At 45.7% G+C, this 13,630-nt stretch overlaps 2 protein-coding genes across 2 annotated transcripts; both read right to left on the bottom strand.

The window, feature by feature from the left end:
• Positions 1-747: 747 nt before the first annotated feature.
• Positions 748-1,536, bottom strand: LOC119299557. Its single transcript, XM_037576754.1, has 2 exons — positions 1,239-1,536; positions 748-1,086 (listed from the first exon to the last, which is right to left on the bottom strand). The coding sequence occupies exons 1-2, from the start codon at positions 1,534-1,536 to the stop codon at positions 827-829; spliced, it is 558 nt and encodes a 185-aa protein (XP_037432651.1). The 3' UTR covers positions 748-826.
• A 916-nt stretch (positions 1,537-2,452) lies between these two features.
• On the bottom strand, positions 2,453-3,706 carry LOC119297375 (beta-1,3-galactosyltransferase pvg3-like). The gene has a single exon (XM_037575187.1). It carries the CDS (start codon positions 3,602-3,604, stop codon positions 2,645-2,647), a length of 960 nt encoding a protein of 319 aa, XP_037431084.1. The 5' UTR covers positions 3,605-3,706; the 3' UTR covers positions 2,453-2,644.
• Between the last annotated feature and the right edge of the window lie 9,924 nt (positions 3,707-13,630).

The following is a 13,630-nucleotide window of genomic DNA, read 5'->3' as shown; positions in this document are numbered from 1 at the left end:
CCCGACGCGACCACCGCATGCACGCACACGCACACCGCGTCCCGGGCTCGCCGTGGCTTATTGCCCAACATTGCCGGCCTCCAAGCGGAATTGCATGCGGGCCTTTCCCACGATAATTACACTGCATAATTCTTTCTAATGTAAAAAATAATAAACAACCATTAAGCCAAATATTCTAATATGTTTGCTTGGCATATCACCATACATGATGAAAGAAAATATTGACATTAGTACATAAAAAAGTTATAAGCTTACCCGTACAAACAAAGTCTAGGTTTACATAATTTGTTTAGCGCAAAATAACATGGGCATATTTATTACACCGGAGAGAGTTTTGCATTCATAGAAAAAACATAACATATAATTTAGCATATACAAAGCCCACAACTCTTGCCGACCTTACCTATGTAATAAATTAGCGCTACAACACAGATTATTAAAAGAACAGTAGGTTCAGGAAAATAGACAAAGAATGCAGTGGTTAATTTTATGAAAAAATAGGATGATTAGGACCTTGCAGAAGACATAGCAATGCTTGAATGATTAAGTTGTGTATAACTGTAATTGGTATTGCTGGTGGAATTATAAGAGCATACAGAAATCATGGCGGCGTATGTTTCTTTCCACAATAATCATCATGTTTTGTAGTGCATCTATAAAACCACTTTATTAGCTACACAAAAATTATAACCATGTTCTAGTCTGTAGTGGTGAACATTATTTATAAATCACCGAGAAGAAGTCAGGTACTACAAATAGATTATAACATATTTACAACGTTCACATTCTTACACATGTGTCGTAACTCCAGGTAATTCTTTTTGCATCATATTGTAGATATGTATCCTATACATGCAGCTAGCAATTTATACATGGACAACACAAAGGACTTTATCTCCATGAAAGTGAGAAAACAAAGGACATACTCTGAATTTGCAATGCACGCGGAATTTGCAATGCTGCCTGTAGTGCACCGCGAATCTTCAGAGGCCAACGTGCAACACTCGCTACTCTGGGTGCGCCTGTCCAACGCTTGCGTGCAGGCCGGCGTTCCGTCATCCCATATGGCACAACTGATACGTTTTCCTATTAGACAAAAGAACCAATGGAAATTGATTAGCCGAGGCTGTTCTATATTCGTTTCCACCCGATCGAAAGCTAGCTAGCAATGAATGGAACAGATCCAGTAGCCTTCTCCACATCGTATTCTTGTGTGCGGGATCAAGAAAAACATGTACCTGCGCCGGCGGCGTACTTGCAGCCGCGCGTAAGGGTGTGTCGTAGGTGCAGCTGCGCATGCAATCCCAATTGGAGGAGAATCTGATTAGCGTCAAGGCCGTCCAATCCGATGCCCACATCGTGCAGCCACGCTTGCTCACGGTGGGAGAGAATGGTGTGCAATCCCGCATCGAGATCGGCAAGTCTAGGATACACGTCCGTCTCAAGACCATCTAGATGAGCATGGAGGTCGGCGTGCAATTCCGCGTGGTGGTGAGGAGGGGCATGCAAGGTGGGTGGGGCGGCGGCGCGGCGCATGGAGGGCCGTAGCCGAGGAGCAGTGGCAAAGGGGTGGGCTGTGGGATGCGTGAGAAGGGGCTGGAGTTAGGGTTTGCTTGGACCTGATTGTGCGTTGGTTACTTGTTTGACCACCTAATTTTTTTGGGGGTTTTCTCCACCGGTTTTCATAGGGATGGAAAAAAAATCGGTGGGAGGCGGGATGGAGGAGATCAAAAGGAAGTAGCGAGCGAGCGAACCAACGAACGAACCACGTACGGACTGAGACGTTAGGAGTAGGCATACTCCATAGTAAAGCGTCCATTAGACATAACATGTGAGTGCGAACAAACTTGTGATTGAAGGCTTATAAGGACAATGGTATTCTAGGCCCATTAGAGTTTAAGTCACAGATTTGACACTGGTGCTTGTATTTTTTAATTTATTTTAGATTTTTCGGCGATGAGCATTTAGTGGGAGGAAACATTCCCGTCGACTACGAAGACGTCTGTGACGATTTTGTCAATCTTAAGATAATGTGCCGGCTCAGTTTCTCAACGTGCTCATAGAGACATAGTGGGCGTGCGTGTGTTTATAAAGGTAAGTGTACACACGTATGTTGAGCATCCGCGTCTGTACTGTGTTAAAAAAACATAACACATCAGTGGGAACCAGAATAAGAGATATGTATACAGAGAGTCACACCGAACGGAGACACTAACATGACCGGCACTTTAAAATAAGATATTTTTTAGATATATTTGGATGATTTTTGAAAATCAGGTTAAGTTTCAGTGTTGAAACTTAGTACAAGCCATCCACAAAAAATAATTATTTTGAGGCTATCCGACTGACAGAAAAAATGCTTAAAATTAATCTCCGAAACTTGTTAAAACTTAGCATTTTTAGATGCAAAAAAGTAAGTTTAACGTTAAAACTTAAAACATTGTAAGGGATTTTTCTTTTTTACTGTCACTCATGTGGGATTCAACTACTTTGCCAATCACGAGATAACTCAAGCGGGCGGCAGGGCTTGGCAGCTGATTGCCCCCGCATTCGTGTGCCCTTGTGAATTTCGTACTAATAATAATACAATCAAAATACAATACGAGATCAACCCCGCAAAAAAAGAAAAGAAAAAACCCAGTCATCAATCCATGCTCGTGAACTTGGACGGCTGGAGCCCCGCGGTGAAGTTGAAGTACTTGAGCGTCGTCGCCCACCTCCCGTTGTTCTTGAGCTTGTGCACGGCGATGGTGTCGTGCACGAGCTCGTGCGCGCAATGGTCCGCGCGATCCGGAAAGCCGTACATGGCCGGCTTCGTGTCCACCCGGTTCTTGCCCTTCCCGGCACCTCTGAACCACGTGGAGACCAGCCTGTCCTCCGGCCCGACCGTGTGGTTCCTGATCTGCTCCGCGGCCGCCACGATCCACTCCACGAGGTCCCACGAGATGACATACCCCATGCCGGACATGTACTCGTTCTCCTGCGCGCGGACCACGTCGCAGGGCACCATGCACCCGTAGTACAGGTCCTCCCTGGGCGCCCGGTTCAGGGACTCCACCAGCTGCGGCAGGCGGAGGAAGGTGTCGTCGTCGGTCTTCATCACGAAGTCGTACGCCCGGTCGCCGAAGAGCGCCGGGACGCTGGAGAGGTAGGCGTGCGTCTTGCCGTTGTCCATGTTCTCCGGGCAGTCCAGCTCCACCACGTCGCCGTGCTGCATCGCCTCCAGCGCCACCAGCACGCGCTGCTCCTCCGAGGCCAGCCGGCAGAAGACGAACCGGACGTCGACGTGCGCCGTCAGGTTCGGCTGCTGGAGCGCGTACACCGTGCGCATCAGGTGCCGCCGCTCGTACAGGCCCGGGAGCGTCAGCACGCCGATGAGCAGCCGGAAATCCGGGGCCACCCGCACGGCGACGTGCCGCCCCGTGAGGCTGGTGTCGCTGGCGTTGCTCGGGCAGGCGGGGCGGGCCAGATAGGACTGCAGGGCGAACTCGTTGTGGTAGACGGCGACGAGCACGGCGGCGAGGAGCGCGAGGGGAAGCAGGAGCAGCGTCGCTGTGGCGAAAGATGGCACCGGCAAGTGAACCTTCCTGTGGTGCGGATTCATGGTGGAGTTGGTTTTTGCGCGCTGTGTGCGTACTATATGCAGAGGTGTGGCGTAGGTTTCTGCCTCCTGAACGCACCGTCCGTCTACTGCCTTTGCGTAGAGTGTGGAGGTATGACCTTGGGATTTGCTTCCTGTTGGCTCAAAGTCGACCTTAGCTCGCGCCTGGTAATGGTAGCTTCCCTCAGATGACGGGCTATCCGTGTTCTGACTTTTTTTTTTTGGCTACTACTACTACTTGGGGGGAAATATCTGCTACTCACACCCCTAGGTTCTTACAGGACAATGCTACTTGACCTAGGAAACTAGGATTTTTTTTCTTCAATAACACGCAAGCTGTGCGTGTCTTTTGTTGTACTATTAAAATAAGGGAATCTACCTGTAAATTTTCTCCCGCATCTGTCCGTGGACAGAAGATTAGTCTGCGGACACAAATACGGAAGGTCGTCATCCAACCCTATCCTATATATGTCCGCAAGTAAAGAGCAATTTCAAATTCAAATAAACTCCGATCCGCACAACGCGCCAGATTGTATGCCGATCACAACTAAAAAAAGACATGTGTCCTTAGTTTTTACATGTCTGAATCCAAAAAAACATCAGTCCGCAGTCCGTGCAATCTTCTGCCCACCGGATGGCAATCCCAGCAGTCTGCTCCCTGGTCAAGGTGGTGTCGTCGCTGCCGCATAGACCGCCCATGTCGCGTCCTCATTGTCCGGCGCCGCCAACCGATCTTTCTGCCGCTAGAACATCTGTTAGCGGACTAATTACATGATCATTCTTGCGTAGGCATTCAAAGAGTTCACATTCAAGGTCAACATCTTAGCATCCAAAGAATCGCACAACTCGTCTTCCCGCATGTTGAAACTTTCTCCTCTACCCTTCTTCTTCGCATCGCCGACTGTATCATCCGGATCATCGTCCTCGCCGTCCTTCTTCTCCGGCTCCTACTATATGTTGGGGAACGCAGTAATTTCAAAAAAATTGGTACGCACACGCCAGATCCATCTAGGTGATGCATAGCAACGAGAGGGGAGAGTGTTGTCTACGTACCCTCGTAGACCGTAAGTAGAAGCGTTATGACAACGCGGTTGATGTAGTCGTACGTCTTCATGATCCGACCGATCCTAGCACCGAAGGTACGACACCTCCGCGATCTGTGCACGTTCAGCTCGGTGACGTCCCACGAACTCTAGATCCAGCTGAGTGTGGGGGAGAGCTTCGTCAGCACGTAGCATGATGACGGTGATGATGAAGTTACCAACGCAGGACTTTGCCTAAGCACTACAACGATATAACCAACGTGGAAATCTGTGGAGGGTGGCACCGCACACGGCTAAGAGATCAACTTGTTTGCCTATGGGGTGTCCCCCTTCCCGTATATAAAGGAGTGGAGGAGGGGAGGGCCGACCCTCTCTATGGCGCGCCCTAGGAGGAGTCCTACTCCCACCGGGAGTAGGATCCCCCCCTTTCCCTAGTAGGAGTAGGAGAGAAGGAAGGAGCCCCCCCCCCATCCAATTCGGATTGGGCTAGGGGGCGCGCCCTCCTCCTTGGCCTTCCTCTCCTCTATTCCACTAAGGCCCAATAAGGCCCATATACTTCCCGGGGGGTTCCGCTTGAAGGAAATATACCCTAGAGGCAATACTAAAGTTGTTATTTATATTTCCTTATATCATGATAAATGTTTATTATTCATGCTAGAATTGTATTAACCGGAAACTTAGTACATGTGTGAATACATAGACAAACAGAGTGTCACTAGTATGCCTCTACTTGACTAGCTCGTTAATCAAAGATGGTTAAGTTTCCTAGCCATGGACAAAGAGTTATCATTTGATGAACGGGATCACATCATTAGAGAATGATATGGTTGACTTGACCCATCCGTTAGCTTAGCACGATGACCGTTTAGTTTACTGCTATTGCTTTCTCCATAATTTATACATGTTCCTATGACTATGAGATTATGCAACTCCTGAATACCGGAGGAACACTTAGTGTGCTATCAAACGTCACAACGTAACTGGGTGACTATAAAGATGCTCTACAGGTGTCTCCGATGGTGTTTGTTGAGTTGGCATAGATGGAGATTAGGATTTGTCCCTCCGTGTATCGGATAGGTATCTTTGGGCCCTCTCGGTAATGCACGTCACTATAAGCCTTGCAAGCAATGTGACTAATGAGTTTGTTACGGGATGTTGCATTACGTAACGAGTAAAGAGACTTGTCAGTAAAGAGATTGAACTAGGTATTGAGATACCGACGATCAAATCTCGGGCAAGTAACATACCGATGATAAAGGGAACAACATATGTTGTTATGCAGTTTGACCGATAAAGATCTTCGTAGAATATGTAAGAACCAATATGAGCATCCAGGTTCCGCTATTGGTTATTGACCGGAGATGAGTCTCGGTCATGTCTACATAGTTCTCCAACCCGTAGGGTTCGCACGTTTAACGTTCGATGACGATGGGTATTATGGGTTTATTTGTTTTGATGTACCGAAGGTAGTTTGGAGTCCCGGATGTGATCACGGACATGACGAGGAGTCTTGAAATGGTCGAGACATGAAGATTGATATATTGGACGGCTATATTCGGACACCGGCAGTGTTCCGGATGGTTTCGGATAAAACTGGAGTGCTGGAGGGTTACCGGACCCCCCCCCCCCCCGGGAACTAATGGGCCTAGATGGGCCTTAGTGGAGATAGAGAGGGGCGGCCAGGACAGGCCGCGCTCCCCCTTCCCCCTTGAGTCCGAATTGTACTAGGAGGGGGTGGCGCCCCCTTTTCCTTCCCCTCTCCCAATCCTTCCTTGTAGCGACCAGACCTCAAACAGTCTGATCTCTGTGCTCCGGTGTCATCCCTGGATCAGTAATGCTAACACCACACAGTACTCAGAGGATTTATAGCAGAGTAGCAATCACACACTTATTACATCGAGTGTCTCCATAGAGAACTTATTACAATAAATATGGCTTAAGGCCATCTAATAACGATAACAGCGGAAGGCTTGGAAGATAAGTGAGTCCATCAACTCCAACGGCATCACTGAGTATAGAACCACGACCTAAAAACTCCTTAATCGTCGTCTGAAAAGTCTGCAACATTAACGTTGCAGCCCGAAACGGGTCAGCACATGGAATATGCTGGCAATGTAACACATAGAGAGTAATGGAATGAAATAGCTATACTATATGCATATTTGGCTGGTGGAAAGCTCTATGGTTACAGTTTTGCGTATAGCCAATTTTTCCCTACTTCAAAGGAATAAATTTTATTTAACTATCATGGTAGTTGTTAAACATTGAGAATGGTTGACAGCATTCTCAATCCCAATTAAGCATCATCATTAAACATAACCCAACAAAATTAATTTAGAGTAACATGTTGAGATTCACATGATAATCCAAGTACTAGATACTCAAAATGTCCATAACCGGGGACACGGCTAATCATGATTAGTTTATTACACTCTACAGTGGTTTGCGCACTTTTCCACACAAGACTCGATCGCCTCCGTTTGGTTTCTCGCACTACATGGTGTTTGAGAAGACGGATGACCGAGACATAGTCTTTCAGAAGCGGTAGCACCTTACGATCGGGTAGACCGTACCACCTACATCCCCTACATCTGCTAGTCTACCACTGTAAGAGTTCGCGCGACTTAGTCAACTATGCTAGAGCCCATAATAGCTTGTGGCTGCACACGGAAGTTTCTAGTATGAATAGTCTCATGATCCCTTTGAGCTTGGGTGGTGGTCCAAAAGAAAAACATGCAAGTCCTGGAATACCCAGGTGCCTCAATCCACCCAGATGTGTGTTTAAGTTGCCACCTTAGATAAACCATTAATTAACAATCTCACATCTGTCATGGATATCACTCACCCAATCCACGTCTACTAGCATAGCATGGCATAATAAGCAAACGTAGAAGTAACTCCCAAAGGTTTGATAATAAACAGGTAATAGGTACTACCTCAACTACTTCCCATCCCACAAATTTAATTAGATCCTAATCATGCAATGTGTGAGGATTGATCTAATGCAAGAAAACTGGGTAGTAGAAAAGGTATGGTCAAAGTGTTACTTGCCTTGCTGATGATCCGCGAAACCTAACGATTCGAAGTAACAGGCGACGCACTCCGGGTATTCTATCGTAGACAAACAAACAAGCATACAATAAGTACTCATGTAATGCACAGGTAAAACTCAAATAAGAGATCTAACCAGAAGGTTCAACTTAAGAACTCCGGTTGGCAAAAAGAATCAAATCGAACGAAGCAACGAAAGTCAAACGGCGAAAGAAAACACTTCGTTCTAGTAATCTGGATCTAGGGAAAAATTTACAGTAGCAAAATCTTGTTTAAGTTGGTTAAACAGATAGAGGGTTTCGAGACGAAACTCTAGGCGCTTGAATCGCCTGATTCCGATAAACGAGCGAAAAGTTATACTAAAACGAAAATCGAATCAGGAATCGCGATCAGAAAAATCGCGGATTTAATCCGAGAAAAAGAAAAACGACGAACGCTCGCTAGAACGAACGAACGGACGAACGCTCGCTATTTAAATAAACCGGAAAAACCGATCTATTTAAAAAAACGTATCTAAAAAAGAACCGACGGAAAAACCAACGAAAACCGATCTAAATTTTTTTTAAGAAAAACCGATGGCACGAAAGTCGAGGCGCGGCGAACCTCGGCGGCAGCGGCGGCGCGGGGCGGGAGCGGGTGGCGGCAGCGGCTTTGGGGCTGGGCGGCTAGGGTTTCTCTCGGGGGCTGGGCCGGCTTTTAAAGGCCACCTCGGGCCGGAGTGCTATCCGGACACGGCCCGTAGGTCGGTTCGTTTTTTTTTAATATTTCGCTCGTAAGAAAAAAAAAGAAATACTAAACGGACTCCAAAAATTCCGAAATAAATTTTCGCGGGCTTCTAAAATCAAGCCGCACAAGATAAACATTTATTTGGGACCTAAATGCAATTTTGAAAAACACACATTTTTCCAAAATTCAAATAAAACACCGAAAAACTCCGAAATAAAATCTTATTTGATTTTATTATTAAATCCTCAATATTTATTTATTTTGGGAAAGTCATTTTATTCCCTCTCTCATATTTTTGTAATAGAAATAATTGATGATAAAATAAATAAAATTAAATGATCCTATTCTCAAAATTTGAGAAAACTCAAATATGAAAATAACGAAATCCCCAACTCTCTCCGTGGGTCATTGAGTTGCGTAGAATTTCTAGGTTCAACCAAAATGCAAAATAAAATATGATATGGATTGATGATCTAATGTATAACATTCCAAATTGAAAATTTGGGATGTTACAAACCTACCCCCCTTAAGATGAATCTCGCCCTCGAGGTTCGGGTTGGCTAGAAAATAGGTGAGGGTGGTCCTTGAGCAAATCTTCCTCTCGCTCCCAGGTGGCTTCATCCTCTGTGTGGTGGCTCTGCTGAACTTTGCAAAACTTGATAACCTTGCTACGGGTAACTCGGCTGGCAAACTCGAGGATCTTAATTGGCTTCTCCTCGTAGGTTAAATCGTTATCCAACTGAATAGTTTCTAAGGGCACTGTGTCTCTCAACGGTATGTCAGCCATCTCCGCGTGACATTTCTTTAACTGGGAAACACGGAACACATCATGAACTCCTGACAATCCTTCGGGAAATTCCAACTTGTAGGCCACCTCTTCCATACGTTCCAAAACTCGATATGGTCCTACAAATCGTGGTGCTAACTTCCCTTTAACTCCAAAACGCTTTGTTCCTTGAAGTGGAGATACTCGAAGATAAGCTCTATCTCCGACTTCGTAAACTGTCTCCTTGCGTTTAGAATCTGCATAACTCTTTTGTCTGGACTGGGCTACCTTGAGCCTATCGCGAATCAACTTCACCTTCTGTTCAGACTCTTTAATCAAGTCGGGTCCAAACAACTGGCGGTCTCCAACTTCGTCCCATGACAACGGTGTCATGTACCTCTTTCCGTACAAGGCTTCGAAAGGGGCCATCTTTAAACTGGTTTGATAACTGTTGTTGTAAGAGAACTCTGCATATGGCAAATTATCGTCCCAACTAGATCCATAATCTAGCGCACAAGCTCTCAGCATATCCTCCAAGATCTGATTGACTCTCTCAGTCTGTCCATCTGTCTGTGGATGAAAAGCTGTACTGAATTCTAGCCTGGTACCCAAAGTTTCGTGCAACTGTTTCTAGAACTTTGAGGTAAAGTGGGTTCCTCTATCTGATACGATACTCCTTGGAACTCCATGCATACATACGATCCTGGTCATGTATATCTTTGCCAACTTAGCACTGGTGTAAGTGGTCTTTACTAGGATGAAATGAGCTACTTTTGTCAATCGATCAACTACAACCCAAATCAAGTCATAGCCGGAACGAGTCCTGGGCAATCCCGTGATAAAATCCATGCCTAGCTTATCCCACTTCCATTCGGGTGTTGGCAAGGGTTGTAACAATCCTGCTAGCTTCTGATGCTCTGCCTTTACTCTCTGACATACATCACAAACTGCTACATACTCCGCAATATCCTTCTTCATTCCGGTCCACCAGAAAATATCCTTCAAATCCAAATACATCTTGGTATTTCCTGGGTGAATCGAATATGGTGAATCATGTGCCTCTTGCAAAATCAACTTCTTATCTCCAGGTCATTGGGCACGTAAACGCGGTCTTCAAACCATAGGGTGTCGTGCTCATCCTCACGAAATCCTTTAGCTTTTCCTTTGCTCAGTTTCTCCTTTATAGCGGCAATCTCTTTGTCAGTTTTCTGAGCTTCTCTGATTCTATCCATCAAAATTGACTGAATATCCAATGCTGCTACATAGCCTCTCAGAACTATTTCCACACATAGTTCACGAAGATTATCCGCTAACTCCTTGGGTATTTCTCCCGTCATTAACGTATTGACATGGCTCTTACGGCTTAATGCGTCAGCTACTACATTAGCCTTTCCGGGGTGATAATGCAATTTCATACCATAATCCTTGATAAGCTCCAACCATCTCCTTTGTCTGAGATTCAACTCCTTCTGTGTGAAAATGCACTTCAAACTCTTATGATCCGTGTACACCTCACAATGGTTTCCAATGAGGAAATGTCTCCATGTTTTCAAAGCATGCACTACGGCTGCTAACTCCAAATCATGCGTGGCATAATTCAACTCATGAGGTTTCAGTTGTCTTGAGGCATATGAAACAACTCTCCCTTCCTACATAAGCACTACTCCAAGTCCTCGACGTGAAGCGTCGCAATACACCTCATAATCTTTGGTCTGGTCTGGCAAAATCAACACTGGTGGGGTAACCAAACGTTTCTTCAACTCCTGGAAACTAGCCTCACATTCCTCTGTCCATATGAACTTGGTATCTTTCTTTAACAACTCTGTCATAGGCTTCGCAATCTTTGAGAAATTCTCAATAAATCTCCGGTAGTATCCTGCGAGTCCAAGAAAACTCCGGATCTCTCCAACTGTTGTTTGGGCTTCCCACTTGGTCACGGTATCAACTTTAGTGGGATCAACCACTATACCTTCTCCAGATATAATGTGTCCGAGGAATCCTACTTCCTTCAACCAAAACTCACATTTGCTGAACTTGGCATATACTTGATGTTCTCTGAGCTTTCCAAGTACCAAACGCAAATGCTCCTTATGCTCCTCTTCATTCTTCGAGTAAACCAGGATATCGTCAATGAACACTACGACGAACTTATCCAAGAACTCCATAAACACTTTGTTCATCATGTTCATAAAATAGGCAGGTGCGTTAGTCAGACCAAATGACATAACGGTATACTCATACAGCCCATACCTGGTGGTAAAAGCTGTCTTCGGAATATCCTGTTTTCGAATCTTCAACTGGTGGTATCCTGATCGCAGATCGATATTGGAAAATACCTTAGCTCCTTGCAATCGATCAAACAGATCGTTGATCATTGGTAGTGGGTACTTGTTCTTGATTGTTACTTCATTCAATCCTTGATAATCAACAACCATCCTTAATGATCCATCCTTCTTCTCCACTAGTAGTATTGGCGATCCCCAAGGCGAAGAACTTGGGCGAATATATCCTTTATCCACTAACTCCTTAATCTGCTTCTTAATTTCCACCAAATCCTTTGCTGGCATCCTATATGGTCTCTTTGATATTGGCCCTGTGCCTGGCAATAGCTCAATCAAAAACTCGGTATATCTATCCGGTGGCATGCCTGGCAACTCTTCTGGAAATACTTCAAGAAAATCCCTTACCACTGGTACTTCCTCCTGCACAACTCCTGTTAAGCAATTTACTTGAGTCCTCTTTGGCACATGTCGGGATACATACTTGATCCTTCTCCCTTCTAGGGTGGTAAGCAAAATTGACTTACTAGCACATTCAATATTCCCTTCATACTTTGATAACCAATCCATGCCTAATATCACATCCAATCCTTGAGATTCCAATACTATTAGGTCTGAGGGAAAAACATAGTTACCAATCCTTAATGGTAATCGATCACACCATAGACTAGCCACATACTCTGCTCCAGGCGAGGTTACTAGCATGGGTGACCTAAGGGCTTGGGTTGATAGGTTATACTTATCCACAAATCCCCTTGAGATGTATGAATGCGATGCACCAGTATCAAAAAGAACGAGTGCAGTAAATGACTTAACCAAAAACTTACCTATTACTGCATCGGGCTGAGCTTCAACCTCCTCCACGCTAACGTGGTTCACCTGTCCCCTGTTGAAAGGGTTCGGCTTCTTCCCAGAACTTCCATTGCCATTTTGGCCTTCAGGACATTCATTGGCATAATGTCCGGTCTTCTGACACTTAAAGCAAGTGACTTGGCTTAGGTCCTTCTTGGCTGGGGTTGATGGGTTGGTGCGGTTCTGGCCGTTGCTTCCTCCATTGCAATTAGCATTCTTGGTACCATTGTGGTTGTGCGAGCTACCTCCTCCATGGGTATGCTGAAAATGTCCTTCCGGTCTAGGGGTAAAACGTGGCTTCTGCTGAGCTCCTGAATTGTACTTTCCTTGTCCATACTTCCTCTTGCGATTCTCAATTTGCTGCTGCTTCCCTTCAATCATAAGAGCACGATCTACCAACTCCAGGTAGTTGTTGAAGGTGTCTACCATCAACTGCATGCTCAACTCATCATTCAATCCTTCTAGAAACTTCTCCTGCTTAGTTGCATCCGTAGCAACGTCATTTGGGGCATAACGTGCTAACTTACTAAAGTCCTCCACATACTGGCTAACTGTCCGTCCTCCTTGGCGCAAGTTGCGAAACTCACGCTTCTTCATGGCCATAGCTCCTGCTGAAACATGTGCAGTACGAAAAGCCTGCTGAAACTGGTCCCATGTGACAGTGTCGACAGGGAAAGTGGCTGTGAAATTCTCCCACCATGATGCTCCGGGTCCTTCTAGCTGATGTGCGGCAAACTTCACCTTCTCCGCATCTGTGCATCCTACTGTGGTCAACTCCCTAGCTGTCTTGCGGAGCCAATCATCTGCTACTATCAGCTCGGTGCTACTGGAAAACACCGGCGGATTCAGCCTAAGAAAATGGGCTAAGTGGTCAACAGGTGGTGGTGGTGGTGGGTTGTTGTTGTTGTTCCCTTGATTCTGATTCTGGACTAGCAACTGCATCAATGTGTTCTGCTGCTGGATCAACTGGGTGAGCTCCAGTGGAAAGGCAAATCCGGGGTCACGTCTCGGAGGCATCTGAGGGTTTAGAAAAGATGAGATGTAATAATAGAGGGGGTCTAAAGAGAAAACACTACCCATATGCACATGAGGCAAAAACAAACAATTCACTTCATTCAATCAAACAAGGGCATACAATCGATCTAACTATCGCAAAAGTGCTCGGACTACTACATTTACATGGTGGACTACTACTACTGATGAGGTGGTCTACTAGAAATATTCTTCGGTTGCTGACTCCATGATATCTGCTCCAGCTTCATCAACATAGTCATCATCGCTACTATCTGGTTCCGAGTCGGTGCCGTCGATG

This window comes from Triticum dicoccoides, chromosome 5A, assembly GCF_002162155.2.
Source record: "Triticum dicoccoides isolate Atlit2015 ecotype Zavitan chromosome 5A, WEW_v2.0, whole genome shotgun sequence".
Taxonomy (NCBI): Eukaryota; Viridiplantae; Streptophyta; class Magnoliopsida; order Poales; family Poaceae; genus Triticum; species Triticum dicoccoides.
This window is presented reverse-complemented; position numbering and strand designations above follow the sequence as displayed.

Coding starts and splice junctions, on each gene's coding strand:
- LOC119299557 (XM_037576754.1), bottom strand. CDS start 1,536: ATGCGCCGCGCCGCCGCCCCACCCACCTTGCATGCCCCTCCTCACCAC. Junction 1,087..1,238: donor CAAGTACGCCGCCGGCGCAG/GTACATGTTTTT, acceptor TTTGTCTAATAG/GAAAACGTATCAGTTGTGCC.
- LOC119297375 (XM_037575187.1), bottom strand. CDS start 3,604: ATGAATCCGCACCACAGGAAGGTTCACTTGCCGGTGCCATCTTTCGCC.